The sequence below is a fragment of the Ceratosolen solmsi genome, unplaced genomic scaffold (genome assembly GCF_000503995.2).
Source record: "Ceratosolen solmsi marchali unplaced genomic scaffold, CerSol_1.0 scaffold10, whole genome shotgun sequence".
NCBI classification, from domain to species: Eukaryota; Metazoa; Arthropoda; class Insecta; order Hymenoptera; family Agaonidae; genus Ceratosolen; species Ceratosolen solmsi.
In genome coordinates, this window is record NW_011948412.1 from 9,805,180 (window position 1) to 9,821,981 (window position 16,802).

At 43.1% G+C, this 16,802-nt stretch overlaps 2 protein-coding genes across 2 annotated transcripts in view; one reads left to right on the top strand and one right to left on the bottom strand.

The window, feature by feature from the left end:
• The window catches only part of rau (RA domain-containing protein rau), a 31,067-nt gene extending 26,579 nt beyond the window's left edge, over window positions 1–4,488 (top strand). Inside the window, exons 3-8 of the mRNA XM_011495774.1 lie at window positions 1,955–2,211; window positions 2,525–2,588; window positions 2,861–3,109; window positions 3,468–3,537; window positions 3,703–3,794; window positions 4,029–4,488. Coding sequence (XP_011494076.1) covers window positions 1,955–2,211; window positions 2,525–2,588; window positions 2,861–3,109; window positions 3,468–3,537; window positions 3,703–3,794; window positions 4,029–4,208 — 912 coding nt within the window. The 3' untranslated portion in view covers window positions 4,209–4,488. The remainder of the gene's footprint in view (window positions 1–1,954; window positions 2,212–2,524; window positions 2,589–2,860; window positions 3,110–3,467; window positions 3,538–3,702; window positions 3,795–4,028) is intronic.
• A 2,533-nt stretch (window positions 4,489–7,021) lies between these two features.
• Ca-beta (Calcium channel protein beta subunit) overlaps window positions 7,022–16,802 on the bottom strand; it is a 105,831-nt gene continuing 96,050 nt past the window's right edge. Inside the window, exons 10-12 of the mRNA XM_011502904.1 lie at window positions 16,679–16,717; window positions 12,810–13,116; window positions 7,022–7,187 (exon numbers count right to left, since the gene is read on the bottom strand). Coding sequence (XP_011501206.1) covers window positions 7,022–7,187; window positions 12,810–13,116; window positions 16,679–16,717 — 512 coding nt within the window. The remainder of the gene's footprint in view (window positions 7,188–12,809; window positions 13,117–16,678; window positions 16,718–16,802) is intronic.

Here is a 16,802-nt window from a genome sequence, read left to right on the forward strand (position 1 = left end):
TTTTGACTCTCTCTCTCTCTCTCTCTCTCTCTCTCTCTCTCTCTCTCTCCTTTTTTTCCTTTTTTCTTTTGCCGTGCCTTTGTTCTTGCTCCTGCTGCCGCACGCAACTCAAACAACGCCGATATCGTTGCCAGAAATCCTATTACGCTGAATAGCGTCGCGAGCGAGAGAGAATACAAAGTCAGGCCGGGTCTCGCAGTAGCGCCCAACGAGGTTATCCCAAAAGGTGTAAAATTACCTAGTGGTTTTCGTAGTGAGATTTGAAGGCGCACGGGAGCGGCCCTCCAAATAGACTACGACGGTGTTCAATAGGTGCGATTATTACGCTCGGGTCGTTCGTGCGGTAAATGCCGATACCAGCGTATCGACGGCTACCGCTCGACCCTGATCCTCACTCCTCCCACTCCCCCTCTATCACAATACGATGGCACCACCGCCGGCTACTCGGCATAACCGAACGCATTGTTTGCCGGCTACTCGTCCACTCGCCTATGTGTCGCGTCCAAGGCTCGACGCATCGACGCGCACGCGGACAATTCCTGGACTTTCCCGAGACGGCGCGCGACTCGCAATTTGATCGGAATTTGCGGATGAATCACGAGTCCGATTGGCGATTGAAAGCGAGAGCCGAGCTTCGACCTCGATAGGTTATCCCCCACCTCTCCCCCACCTCTCCCCCACCTCTCCCCCACTTCTCCTCCACCTCTCCTCCACCTACGACTCACCGTGAAAATCCCGAGCGATTACGTGCACACATTGCACACTGATTACCGCTCGTTCCACGGCTCCTCGGGCACGTTCGCGTTTGCTCTTCGTGCAATACCTCCCCATAACCCCGTCGCAACGATACGACAAAGTGCCCCAGGGTCCGAGAGATGATGTAGCATCGGGGCAAAGAGAACGAAGAGCCAACCGCGCGATACGTGTCACTCGAGATTTTCAGCGGCTTACTTAACGCGCGCCCCCCAGCCTCGATTTTACGAGTTGTCGACGCTCTGGCTGGACCGCGCGCCAGGAGTCCTAATTGGCTTTCCCGGCACGTAAGAGCGGCACGTACGTCCACAGCGCAAGTACGCCGACCCGCGAGAGCTCGACTCGACAATCGCGAGGTCGCAATCCAATTTTTCTTTTTCATCTTCTTTCTTCATTCTTCTTTCATCATTTTTTCTTTTAATCTTGTTTCCTTTTTTAACGTGAAGTAATGAAGAGTTGGAGGGCGGCTGATGTCGCGTGACTCGTTCGGCAGTGTTCTATGGCGATGAGTTTGGTCTACGAATGTTCGCACGGGCGAAACTTCGTTACGGGGATCGATGGAGTAGGTGGTGGTGGAGGAGAAGGAGGAAGCGAGGAGCTTACCGAGTGCAAGTGCCCGCAGTGATTTAGCTGGCGTAGACCAAAGTGTGGCCCGTAAAAACGTGGAGCGCTCGATCGATCGCGCGGCAGACTTCGTGCCTGAGGCAGCACGTGCCTCGCATTTCCAGTAGACGGATTTTTATTTTAAGGGTCCGTGCGCGAGGGGGAGTCGATTTGGTAGACGCGCGCGCCTCGTTTAATTATGGACTAATTGTCGGATGAGACGAGTGTCTCCGGCCCTTCTTCCGCCCACCACTTTCCATCCCCGCCTGCGTCACTCTATCTCTCTCTCTCTCTCTCTCTCTCTCTCTCTCTCGCTGCCCTCGTCGTCACCGGTACTCCTTCCGCTCGACGTCGACGCACGTTTTCGCGCGCTAATAGCACCGGCTTAATGAGCGCCACGTTTCGCGAGTATTTTGCGCCTGTGCGGACCCGCCTTCTCGACCCGGGAATCTTCCCTAATTATGGCAATTCGCGTGTCGACGTTGTTCGTGATGGGAGGCTCGTTTAATTAGACAGATTAGCGGCTCGGTATTAGATGATTTGCGCAGCATCCCCATTATGACAGTGACTGTAGCCAAGGCTTTGCTTTTGCTTGCAGACGACGATTAAGGTATACGCCAACTGCCTCCGACCGGACATCGAGTACAAGACTTTGAGCATAACGTACGAGACGACGTGTCGGCAGGTTGTCCAGAATCTCCTCAACAAGTACAGAATGAGACACCGAGACCAGCGGCTCTTTTACTTAACGATGGAGGTGACCGTAAGGAGAGCCAATGTCCGTACGGTTTTGCCCCTCGACGAGGACGCCAGACCTGCGGTACTGCAGTCTTGCCATCCCCGAGGTGACTCGAGGTGAGTTTCGACGAGAATTTTCTTTGCATCCTCATCACCCACCCCACCCCGACCGACATTATAGCATTTATAATCCTCGTCTCCAATTCCTAACGCAATACAAACTATTCGAGGCTGCGGGGCGATTTCGAAGCAAAAAGATATCATAAGGAAGCCAAAGTCGATGATAAGTAAAGAGTCTGTTTAAGGGGGGACATTACCGAGGCCACCTCCGTACCTCGCGATCCTTTCCACCTTCAACGACCAAAACGAAGTCGATAATCCTCTCCTGATATCTCTCTCACTAACGGGAACAATCTTCCGCTTCTTACAGATTCTCTCTGCAGACACGCCGAGGCGGACTCGTCAAAATTTACGACAGCGCTCTTATGTCTGGGGTAAGAACACGTCATGGTTTTTTGATGTTTGAGCAGCGGAGCATAAAATAACTTTTGCCACGTCGAGATATACCTTCGCTCTCTACTAATATGCACGAGACATTATTTCTCTCTCTCGCTTTTCTCTTTTATATAAAAGTAGAATAAAACTAAGCCATGGATGTTTTTTGTTTGTTTGTTTGTTTTTTATTTTTGTTGTTGTTGTTGTTGTTGTTGTTGTTGTGTTTATTTTTATTAATTTATTTTTTGCTTTTGTTTATTCTTTTACACAGTCCAAGTACAAGAGTTTGCTCGTCTCCGAGAAGACGACGGTCGACGAGCTCATCCAGATGCTTCTCAGCTGCTACAGCTCTAACGAGCGGGTCGAGCAATTCTCCCTGTACGAGGTATGCGAGGGCGAGGAGTACCAGAGAAAGCTGCACCCCGATGATTCGCCGCTTAAAGTGACCCAGCGCTGGGCAAGCGTTGATCGACATCTCCGCATCAGGCGCAATCCTGATTATAATCCTCACAGACGAAAGGTACCGCTATGTCGCGCTGACATGTGTGCGTGCACGCAACGACGCACGGTAAATTTAACGACGAGCCTTTTCTCTCGTTCTCTCCCCTTAATCGTACATACGAACTGAAATTTTCCGATATAGATAATGATTAGAGGACATTTTTTTCTCGCGCTTAGATCGGCCGATTTGCTTGCAAGTGTTTGTCGCGCTCGGCGACAAACTAAAACGTAACTAAAAAAAGTCCAAAATAATAAAACGGAGCGATATTAATTTGACGATTGAATGTCTCGTGGCGGAGTTTGATTAAAAGTCGGTAGGAATTTTATGCGTTAGCGGTATGTTCAAGGATTCCAATGACTTGAAATTTCTATTACAGAGCATGTGGGCATCGGACTCGAGCATAGCCCTGGCGATGTCGAGGCTACAGCTACAGGGACCTCACTATCGTCACCTCTTTAACGAGAAGAGCAACAACAATAACAACAGCATCAGCGTCAACAGCATTACCAGCATCAGCACTAACAACAGCAGCAGCAGCAGCAGCAGCAGCACCACCACCACCAGCACCACCACCACCACCACCACCACCACCACCAGCACCAGTAGCAGCAAAAACCACCATAATCACAGTCATAATAATAATAATAATCATCTGGCCTACCGGCACAGTCACCTACACAGCCATAATCACATCCACAGCCACGTGAATAACCACAGCAAAGTCAACAACATCGACATCGACAACGACAACGACAGCAACAACAATAACAGCAATAACAATAATAACAACAACAGCCTCCATCACAACAAGAACAACGTAGATAAGAGCGTCAGCAACGACAAACAGATGGGCCAACGTCACTTAAGTTCCCTGAGCCTACATCATCATCATCATCATCATCATCATCATCATCAGCAGCAGCAGCAGCAGCAGCAGCAGCAGCAGCAGCAGCAGCAGCAACAGCAGCAGCAGCAGCAATCGAGGATCGTCGCGACGTATAACTCGCAACAGCCTCGGCCACAGCAATCCTTAAAGAGTCTGCCATCCACGCCCCTCACCACCAAACACATCTCCGCCACGTCTTACACGGATTACGAGAATTATTTGTTCATTTGAAGTGTGTCGAGGGACGCGTTCGCGAATCCGATCAGCAGGCACAAGTCGATTTTACCATACGAGTCTTTTGCACGCGCTTGATCGGTAATTGTCAGCCGGCCAATCGGTACTCTCTCTCTCTCTCTCTCTCTCTCTCTCACTCTCTCTCTCACTCTTCCGTTTTTCCTCCGCTTCATCGTCTTCTTTCAAATGACAGACATAATCGACGTAATAATTAATTGGAAAAGCTGCGCAGCTACGTCCAACAGCCCTCTGTCTATAGAGTAATAGCCGCAACACCGTTAACTTGTATTTTGTAAAGGATAATAATTACAACTACGCAAATACAGTGTAGCTTTTCATCGTTTCACGCATTGCTGTTGTTGTTGTTGCTGCTGTAGTTGTTGTCGTTATTGTCGGTATTGTTAATGTTGTTGTTGTTTTTTTGTTTTTTTTTTTTTGTTTTGTTTTGTTTTAACTTACTTTTGCGAATCTTTCGCGCCCTCGCGATTAATTCGCCATTCGAACGTCTTGCGTTACCTTTCAACAATGTCCACTTGACTCTCTGCTCTTTGTAAATAATTTCCTCGGCGTCAGTTCTAAAGGACGAAGTGAAAGAGAACTATTACGTATTTAGTCAGTAATATATAAAGTGTACCAAAGGTAGTTGTATGGAATTGTATGTAGGTTCTTCTTATTACTTAAGTGGAGCGAGTTAATTAAGACAACGAAATCCTAATGGGATTAAACGAGGCCGGAAGTGCTAAAGCATAATACGTATTTGTGTATGTTAGATATTGAACGAGTAATCGATTGTTGTGAAATTTTACGGTAAGTCTTATCTTCGTATTTAAACAGATTAGATTGAAGTAGATTCGGATGAGAAATTATTTGCTACGCATGCGCATGTTACGTGCCTTATTTATAATCATTATCGACACACATTATTTTCACATTATAAAGGTACTTTATTTACTGAAAATTGATGGTCGTACATGCACGATTTGTAATTAATCAGTGTGACTTTAGTTTGCGCGCGCGCGCACACCAGCTCGCTCACTCGGATCGCACGACGAGCAACGAGCAGACAAAAAACAAAGAAAAAAATATATATATACTTGAGCGCGCGCGCGCGCGCATACGTATATGCATAACGAAATTAATATAATTTTCCAAAGACACGTTCAATTATTTGAAGGGCTGAATGTCCAAAAATCTCTCTCAATATAGCTAGACATAAGAACATTTATTTATTTTTTGAGTGCAAAGAGGAACACTCAAAACGTGGATACATACTGTATACTTCCTGCTTTGCGTGTTCCGGGCTACCGTTGCCCCAGCTTTTGCAAAATATTTTACGAACGCAATCAACCAAAGAGAAAGCGATTTCCGACCCTCGGTCGTCCTTAGTAGTTACTTTGCCCATATAGTTTCACTTTGAAATGAAAACAACCAAAAACAAAAAAAAAGAAAAAAACAAAAAAAAACAAAAAAAGAAAAAAAACGAAAAAAAAGAGTAATAATAATAATAATAAAAAGAAAGGAGAGAGAATGAGAGAGAAAATGGGAAAAAAATTAAAGCGTTTATTAAGCAGCGCGATTCATCAACGAAAAACAATTCAATCGTTTGTTTTGCACCTGAGGTTTCACCTATGCAATCATTGTTATTCACGTATTATTATTAAATGTAATAAATCTGTTGCTTGTATTGGCGACACGGACGGTCATGTGCTTCTTTAGTTGGGCAAACATGTTGTTGCAAACAAGAAGTTCCGTGCCATTCAAATTAACTAAAAAGTCGCATCGTTCGAAGAACGTTGGAACTCTGTAAATAATAATCGAAAATTGCCGTATGCTAACGAATGTATAAGCGTCATTACGTCTCTTCATACCAATGACTGATCGACGAATACGAGCGTCGCTCGTATTTTTAAAACGATATTGTAAATATTTTTGTAATATTATGTCTCTCCGCTCCCTCCCTCCCCCCCTCCCCCACCCCACCCCACGTAAATACTTAGGCTACAGAGAGCCTCTAATATTAAATATCGTGAATATGATAAAAATTGCATTATTCATTGCTTCTCTATCCTCAATCGCACTCTTTAATTGTAATGTAAAATTAATACACAATTGATATCACGTTCATTCCAAATTTATTGACCTTTTAGATAATTTATACATACTTATGAGGGGGCGCATTTACCGATCTCGTCGGCTTCTCCCTTCCTGCCATATCGACTGCACGCGATAAACAAAAAACTTACGTTCGCGCGCTCTCCCTCCTCCATTCGATTATATTATCGATTTATCCTCGCGACAGAGTGTTTTAAGCAAACTGATCAGTGCCTGGCCGCACGTATCGTATTTACTGAAAGGAAAGATGCAATTGTTACAATTGCCCCAGAAGCTCAATAATAAGATAATTACTTCCAACTCGATACTCGGTCCAATGAGCATCATCGATTGCACTTGAGCTTTGCGCTACAGCAGTGAAGCAGTTTTTTTTTGTCTTTTCTTTGCTAACGACGATCGGCGCAAATAACGTCATTCGCAATAATAAGCTGCGATCCCAATGTTTTCAAATACAATGCGTCGTTTTAATAAAGTAAAAAATAATCCGGTTAGCCTGCGAGCACTTTTTAATAAGATCAGTAATTCGTAATGTGTGCGTGTGCGTGCGTGCGCGCGCGCGTGTGTGTGTGTGTGTATATCCGATTACAAGCTGAGGAATTCATTAAACGCTTGACACGCGGTACATAATATTCGGAAATAAATAATAATAACGTCCAGTTAATGTGCGGCAAGTGTCGGAGTTGGGGTCACGAGTATTCTTAAAGCAGGTAGTAGTCCATGGCCTTTTCATTCTTATCGCATTGACTTTCCTTGGATAAGAGACATTTAGGTTCGCAGGCGAAACCGCCGTTCTCGGGCATTGAGAAAGCTAATGGGAACGATGACGCCAGATCGACTCGGCTCTCTGCCGAAAACTTACCAAACCTGCAGGAAAACACGATCATTTAACGGAGTCATGATACATACACGTCCGCACACAAAAACCAATAACAATAATAATGATAAGAGTAATAGGTTTCAAGTAGTAATTGGAACAAGGACGATCGGCTAGAGTCCGTCGATCGACAGACTTTATGGGAAATCGCCTGGCCATTCGCATCTCGCTATGTGAAATGGAAAGGAGCTGGTATCGAGAGCCGAGTGTCGCACGTTTAACGACCGTTAGCATACATATACAAGTCACGTAGGTATATAACGTAAAATCGCGGTATCGGCCCATTGTGAGTACCGACCGGGATAGAGAGCAATGGCGCACAACGGCATCCTCGAACGATTATGGTCGTCGCCGTGCAGACATCATCCTCTCTCTTGCACGATTATCGTCAGACTCGGGCTCCTTCCGCCATAAATGCCGATAATCGCGTAACAGGTAACAGCCTCGCCTTATCCAAAAATGAAACTCGCTGACTACGAGAGGAAGAAAGTGCGACATTCGACAGTTGCACGAATCACATGTAGACGCGAAAGCTCGTGAATCCGTGACCGAGCTCGTCTCCGTGCGACGATTAGGTTTTGGGAAGAGGAATAGTCGGGCGAATAACCAAAGTAAGTTGACGACGGTTATGTTGGTTTTTTCGGTTCGTTTATCCATCGCTTCGCTACGACATTCCGATTACCGCGTCGAATGATCCACCTTTGATAATATCGCTAATTATTTCATGGAGCGGAGTTCTCCGGAAAATATTCGACTTGATGTTTTATTTTAGCGTAGAAAAGCGCGAGGAATTGGAAGTTCTCTCGGGCGATTATCCTTCGGATCACTGTCGCATCCTTCCATCAAGGTGCATCTAACTGCATTACCGTTCTCGAGGTAAACAATGGAGATTCGTCTGTCTTGCGATAATTCACATGGTTTATATTGGAAAACAGAGGATTTAGTCTTATTCCAGACATAGAGAGAGAGAGAGAGAGAGAGAGAGAGAGAGAGAGAGAGAGAGAGAGAGAGAGAACAGGCTCTAGTATGACAACATAGACCTTTATCGCGTTCAGCGTAAACTCATTTTACTGCAAAATGTCTTTAATCGACTTCTTAAGCTTGAATTTTGAAATGAAAAGGTTTCTCTTTGCTGTTAAAAAAAAAAAAAAAATGGAATATACTGACCCATAATCGTAAAATCGGTAATATACATGTAATACAAAATTTCATTAAGGAAAAAAAAAATGTCTTTCAGTCACGAGTCATCGATTGCTTTCTCGCTGCTGTTTATTTATTGAATTCACTCGTCATAATTGTTAACAGAATTACTCGAATTCCTATCATTCCTTCGAATAATCCATATTCCATTCTTGATTGATCTTTCGATATCGTTTGGAAAAAAAAAACGCATTACCGTGTCGTGCTGCAAATTGCAGATTATTCTTCAATTATAAGCTCGAGTCTACGTGAAATCATATAACGTTCATTAATTAGATGTACACGGATATTTTTCATCACGGATAAGTTTTCCGCCCATCTAACGATTGTTACGGTATGAAGTGCTAAATCCTTTATTAATGGTTGAAAAATTTTATTTACTCGTTCATTGAATTGGGGGTTCTAATATTATTTCCAATCGATGTAGAGATTTGCCGAGAAAGTAAATAATGGGATGTTTACCTCCAAATATAGACGGTGACATCCGCATTCGCTCAACTCAGCTAATTCTCATTGTGTAACGGAAAAAATGTCCTAATTATGCGAATCGGCTGTCACGAATTAGAAGTTATAATAACGAAAGAACCTGGTATGTCCGATATCGGAGAATCTCTTCTCGACCTGCAATAATAGGCGAAAAATTAATATTCGTAACCATTAAATTGCGTATCGCTGGTCCATTCGGTTTCTTTGAGCGACGATTGACAATCTCTACCACACGAGGTTGACCATTTTAAGCGACAGCGAACGCATTTTCGAGTGATTGAAACTTTCTGTACCAAACTTACTTACTTCCTATCTCGTGCATATAAGATCGAGTATCTATTACAGAATGTAAACAAGTTTTTGTGATTGGTGACGTCGGAATCTTGTACTCGAAGAACACCATCATCATAAAGTACTTGCTTATGTATTACTCGCACAAAGTACTACTAGGAGAAAGTGATTTTTTATGAAGGTGCTTCAACATATCTGGTGAACGCTCATGGAATATTGAAAATTATACTTCTTTCTATAGCGACGAAAGGGCTTCACATAGCACGCTATCGCACTTTGTCTTCCAAGGATCCTTACAAGAACATTACAAAAATCACCTTTGACGCATTCTAATTATTCAAAACGTATTTTCCGCTTTCAATTTAGAAAAAATTATTAAGCTCAATCGCATAACGTCTGAAGAGAAATATGTAAGAAGCATTTACCGTCAATATTATGCTGATTCGTTTAGTAATTCAAGGCTCATATTGTTTAAAATGCTAATTTGAACATCTTTGGTATTTTTAATGTTGTTATCTTGTATTTGATTTTTTCTTTCTTTATTTAGAAATTAATAAGAAGAAATTAATAATTATTACGAGGAATTAATATTAATTAATTATAATAGCAAGGAGAGAGTAAAATCTTTAATCATTTTTAAGGACGCGGAAATATATACAATCATACAATACATGCACTGTTGATTTATTTTTAGAGGCTCTGGAGCTTTTCTCACTATTTTTCAACCATTATATATATATATATATATATATATATATATATAATATATAAATATACCATTAATTGCGAATACGAGCCTCTTTAATTAGTGAATAATGATATTATAATGGCTTGGAGGCTATGTGGTAAAAAATAATAATTTATCTAGAGAATGACACGTTTGATAAAAATATCGCAAACAAAAAACCTTTGGAGCCTCCAGCGGGTGGAATTGTTAAAGTATCTGAAGACATCGTTAAGTATTAAACTTGTCAAAAGGTCATCGAAGTTTCGTACAAGAAGTGGTGCAAAAAGTTTTTTTGTTTTTTGTTTTGTTAATTTTTTTTTTTTTTTTTTTTTTTTTATTTTTTTTTTTTTTTTTTTTTTTTTAGTTTTTTTGTTTGTTTTCTTTTCAATTGGTGACATAATCAACATCTTCGGCTTTTTACATCTATACACTCGTCTCTGTTCGTTATAATTTTAAGCACAAAGTCAAAGGAGTCGTGACTCAAAACGCATTTGTTTGCTATCGTGATACGGCATTCAAAACCCAGCGCGTGGCGATTTAATGTGGAACTTGGTGCTATGATGAACTTATCGGTATTATCGGTTGATTTAACTTGAAACTGTTCGTCTTTGAAGCATCGAGAGGTGCGACCATTGCTTTATTTTTTTTTTTTATTTATTAATTTTTTTTTTTGTTTTTATTTTTTGTTTTGTTTTCAAAGTAAATGATCGAGCCGCTTAGCTCGAGGTTTCAATGCCGAATTTTGATAGCCGAAAGACGTACGTTGACAATTTTTGAAACAACTCAATTCGTACAGTTACTAATTACCGGGACATTCCTTTAGCACACAATACAGAAATTTTTTCCTATACATCATATGAAATTTATCACCGATTGGCAGAGTAATTGAATGCGAGTGAGAAAGAAAAACAAAAGACTCTTCTCCATACAAATTCAATTTCTCATTTGTTCATTTAGATTGAATTTCATTAGTCGTAGAATTATTATTTGTAATTATACAGGTATTGCACGCATGGATAACAGCGAAGGGACTCGCTCATACAAATGATCGACAGATCATGCCGTACATGTACATTTATGTAATCGTTTGAGGCTTTAGGTATAAAGTTCAAAGGAGCTTCATTAATACATATAAAGTCTTGAGAAAAAATACAACAGTTATGGGATTGATCGTGGTTAGTCGTTAAAATAAATGGACTCGGTGTCCTTATCGCGGCAACCGACGCTGTTTTATATTTCTTCGATATTATTAAAGAATTTCTTACAGTATTTACAGTTCTCCGCGCTAACAGATCACAATTAGTCTAAGTGGATCCGTGTCAAATGGCTTTACACTTTGTGACATCATTTATTTAATATTTAGTTATTTTCATTATTATAATTTGGTTGTTATTGTTGTTGTTGTTGTTGTTGTTGTTGTTGTTGTTGTTGTTGTTGTTTTTCTTTTTCATTTTTTCATATTCAATTGTCATTTATTACTGAGCCTTATCACATTCGCACGCGTACGTATATTTACATTATACTATATACACGAAAGTGAAAGTGACATTTGCATTTGTATTCCTCATTATGGTAAACTCTATATTAAAATTTATAAACGTAGCAGACTCGCGTATATTATTCTTTGGCGTATTTTATCTTACCTAATATGTTTATCTATGCCTTTAAGTACTTTTTCAAATGAAGATTCGAAAACTAAAAGAAATTCACTATTCGTAATACTTGTTTCTTGCAAAATCCTCCTACGTCTCTTACCCCATTTATCTCGCGCACACCTTACACCGATACCATCAGCACTACTACTACGATCAACGTCACTATCAACATGTACGTACGCGCGCGCATACACACGTAAACACACTCAAGCGCACGCCCTGATGCCGCTTACTCTCGTTCTTCCTCTCTGACGACCTCGCGGACAAATTTCTGAAAACGAAATGACGACAATTCAAATGGCGTTGGCCGGGCGAGAATTTCGCAGCTCGCTAATTGATTATTAATTTTGAGTCGCTGTAGTGGCTGCAGTGCGATGGTATATAACGATGAGCCGAAGGTCGGTCGAGTATCACTATTAGCCCAGATGCCAATGGGGATCCGCGAGGAGACGTTTCCAAGACAAAGTCCCGAGAATTTATTTTTGTTTTTGTTTGTTTTTTTTTTTGGATTTTCAAGAGCTTCTTTGTTACTCTACCACCCTCCTCCCTCCCTCCCTCCCTCCCTCCCTCCCTTCCGACAACCAAAAATTTCCCTTTATCGCGCACTTGTCGAATGCGCGTGCTAATTGTGCTAGATTAATTGCACCGTCGCCTCATACGATTATCGCACTCTGATTGATTATTAATGCCACGCGACAGGGATCCTTCCGCTAAAATCCTGCTGCAGATTAACGAGATAACGGAAAGATTAAGAGCGAGTCTATCGGCTTTGTAAATACAGAGTTGGCTTTGTCTGAGGTAAGTTAAGAGTCACCGAGGGGAGTTAATGTTAAGTGTGAGCAGAAATTATGAGAAAGTATAGACGACAATGCATGACGGCTGCTCGAGGATGAACTCCAGGTTGCTCCATTCTCCCATCGATGGACATTGGCACAGACTCCAATTGCTCCGTAGCTTTCACGCTCGCGTGCGGATCTGCGCGAGAAGAGAGAGCAACACCAATGAGGAAGGCAGGCCCGCGTTAATGGTTGGTCGTGCGCAAACGAGGAGAGCGCAGTAGCGACAGGTCCCAAGGGCCCAATTCTTAAATGGCATTGAGCACGCGCTGGTCCTGTTGTAGTTGCTGCTGCTGCTGCTGCTGCTGCTGCTGCTGCTGCTGCTGCTGCTGCTGCTGCTGCTGCTGCTGCTGCTGCTGCTGCTGCTGCTGCTGCTGCTGCTGCTGCTGCTGCTGCTGCTGCTGCTGCTGCTGCTGCTGCTGCTGCTGCTGTTGTTGTTGTTGTTGTTGTTGTTGTTGTTGTTGCTGCTGCTGCTGCTGTCGACTGCGACGCACGCTTCCATAATCTCCGGGACCGATCCCCGGGTATGGATCCTCTTCATCCCGATCCCCGTAGTACTCTCCGTAATGCTCGCCTCGGTCGGTGCGTTCGAGGCGGGAGCGACGGATATCCACGGAACCGGGGAACGGCTCCTCGTCATCCTCCCCCCGCTCCCCGTAATTATCGCCGTAGTGCTCGCCTCGATCGGTCCTCTCGAGGCGCGAGCGCCGAGTACCGCTAAGCCCTGTTTGCACAAGAAAATCATTAATACGACGCACCATGATCATCGTATCAAGCTCACGACAATTGACAATTTGGCGATCTTTTACATTCTGTATAAATTTCAACGTTCGCAAGCTTCAATCGTCAAAGGGATCGGCCGCTCGCCGATTTTGCAATGAAATGCGTAACGCGCAATATAATAGCCAATAGCCAAGTGCTAATAAATGATTTTAACGTTATTGCGTAATTGCGTTATCGAACGGAATTCTGAATATTAATTGTGCATTGTTATACAGTAATGTAAGACATCTCATCCTAAAAACACCAAGTGAAAGTGTAATTATCATATGCAACTTCTTTACTTAGACCACACAAATCAAAGCAGCATATCGAGTCTTTACATTAATGAATTATCATAAGCGATAACACGGCTGGACAATTATTTCATACAAAATTCTATTCAATGTAAAGGCTTAATAGGCGATGAGACAAAACATCGATCAATCGACCGAATGACTGCTACATCTACGACAACCATTTACACTCGGCATGCAAGTAAAAACGTTAATTGAAATTTATTTGAGAGGGGAGGGTCTTGATAATTTGGATAATTCGAATTCTGAGAATTCGTGGATTTTTATACGCACGATATCGTTGAAAATTCATCACACCACACACAACCTCCGTGCAAGACACAGCATTTGACGTGATAAAGGCATGCTTTTCACGACGGAACATAGGCGTTTAAATTTGAATTGAAAGCTGCATCGAGGTAATAAAGAGGGGCGAGGGAATTTGAGATAAAGGTGAGAAAGGTGAGAAAGTTGAGAAAGTTGAGAAAGGGGCGGGCGGGGGGCCGTGGAAAGAATGTCCTACGCGTCGAAAGTACGTAATCGTTTGTATAAAATTTCGACATAACGTTGCAATTATTTCGGACATGTTCTATATCCTACTGCTTCGTCGGCAGGGTAATTATGGGGAAAGAGAGCGCAAGGATTCTGAGGAACTGCAAAACGGGTGAAAAGAAAAGTCAAATCAACGACGCGTACGCCGCAAAGGGCCATTTGGCCGCAGTCTGGCGTGGCTGGAGGGAAAGTTAGCACGCACGGCTTTGCAATACAGTCGTGGCTCTATATTATTATTATTATTATTATTATTATTATTATTTCGTCCGAGGAAAAGAGATTTAATATCGTGGCCGTCGTGCTCAAGAATACAAAATGTTTAATCTTCCTAATGAAGAGGGTGGCGGTGATGAGGGTAGCGGGAGGAGGTATGGTACCGGGAGGGGGGGGGGGGAAAAAAACTATTTCATCCTAGTCCATGCATGAAAATTATCTGAAACCTGTTTGTCCTGTTTCGTACTTACGAACGCGCACTCGTGCTCGGGTCTTATAAAAAATGAAACCTAAAAGAAACTCGTCTATGTATTGTTTCCACTATGTCTCATTCTGCCTAGGCTTCGGCTAAACAAAAAACGCAAATGGGAATGGCTCTAATCGGTCCCCAACTCGTCTTTACTGAGAGGATAATTGCTCGTCGTCGCGCAGATGGCGGCCCAATCCTCCCTTTAATTTGCTCATTCACTTGATATATAGACGAGGCACGAAGTTGGGGAGAGGGGGGAGGCAGAAGAGTAGCGGAGGAAAACGAAGTCAAGAGACTCGTTAAGCGTTGGGTCCCCGACTTACGGCGACCCTCACCTCTTTTCTGATGATCCCCGTAGCAGCTAGCGGTTCCATATCTTTCCCCGCGAAACAAAAGAAATCAAAGATAGATTGACATTTCCATATCCGTCCCGCTCTCACGCCCGCACGCACGCCCGCACGCACGTACGCACGCACGCACGCACGCACACACTCACACAGAGACAGACAACAATTACTAAGGTTACTTCTTATAATGATCGCTAGATTGGCTTATATTGGCAAGAATGCAAAATGATGAGACGCGGCGAAATTCCTTCCCTCGTCAATGGTGCAATGTTTTTAGAATGGTCACTCGCCCGGTCTCCCATGGCCAGAAGAGATTCCCAACGCTTCCTCTGGCGTCTCGTCCAAAATGCCGTAGCTTAACAACTATGTCGTTTATCCTTTAAGCCATTTTGCTTGCTCGCTCGCTCGCTCGAGTCGCATTGCTAGACGTCTCGGTAAGACTTTTGTCGAACAGCGAGAGAGCGGCGTCGTCGTCGTCGTCGTCGTCGTCGTCGTCGTCGTCGTCGTCGTCCTTCGCGTGTCACGTGTCGCGTGTCGCGCTGATGTATCATGGAGACACGATGATTATACGAAAGGTTGCTTATTGAAATGTCGTGGCGGGAGGAGCGAGGATGGTCGGTGGCTCGTCGTGCACGTGAATCAAAATGTCCAGATAATAACGAGTGTCCATGACGATAGTTTCGACGTGATTAAATGCAACGTAACGCGCGCGTGTTAATAGAGTACCGTTGAGGAAGTAGGGAGGATGGTCCGTGTGTGCGTTGTTGCGTGAGGAGGAGTTGGGGTTGTGGGTGTGAACGCATAATATTGCGCAAATAATAATGAGCCAATGCACAGAGACAAAGAAAAAGAAACACGATTGAGCAAAGGTGAAGGTTTTTGAACTAACGGGGTGAGCGGAAGTACAAGCGCGCCTCGCTCTCACTGCGGTGAGTACAAATGCGTTGATCCGTAAATTGTGTCTGAAAAGAAACACAAAATGAGCTAATGATATCCCTATAATGTTATGCTTATCGAGCATTCGACGTTCGCTTGCGCCGACATTCGAGAAATAAAAATTGCCATGAAAAATAATAGTTAAATGATAATGAAAGGTTGACAAGGTAAATGGGTCAACGACACTTTATCCCCGACGAACGTAGGAACGTATGAGCGCGAGCGTTCTTTGGTAGCTTTTGCAAATAAATGACCAATTGACCGTACGACCGATTGACCGATAGACCGAATGACCGAATGACCGAATGATGAAGGACCAAATGCCGATTTTGATCGCTGCCACATTTTAATACAATAGAGTGCACTTGATACGTGAAGGCCTTGAAATAATATGAATAACAATATGTACTGCTTGGTGACAGCGTGCGTGTGGCATTGAATGAAAAGCATGCGAGAGGTGAATCCGAAGTTTTGAAAATAAAAATTTTACTTTTTAAGCCTTCCACATAAAGTATATAATAAAATCTGTGGGAACAAGTTCTCACATTGTTCACTCATTTATAAGATACAGCAGCGTCAGACAACATATGGGCATACAACTAGTACACGAATTTAAACATTGGTGCCTTTTCCCTTAAATCATGCATCATTATCCACGTGCGCACTTTCCAATCATATCTTTCGCGCACACGCACACGCACACACACACGCGCACTCTCACTCACACACACACACACACACACACACTCTCTCTCTCTCTCTCTCTCTGCACGCGAGTGTGTGCACGTATGTATGAGATGCAGGATAGAGTATGTATCGTTAATACGTTTTAAGACGTATAAGTGCTACGACACAAAGATAAAGTAAGGGTGAAACGCGTTCGTATAAAAGACGACGAGTAAAATCGTGCGAGGAAAAGTTGGGCTCAGTTACCTCTTGGCACGTGGCCGTAGTAGCTCTCACGATGGCCAGCTGAACGGGACGAGGAGAATAAAGAGAGAGAGAGAGAGAGAGAGAGAGAGAGAGAGAGAGAGAGAGAAACGAATAAAAAAAATAA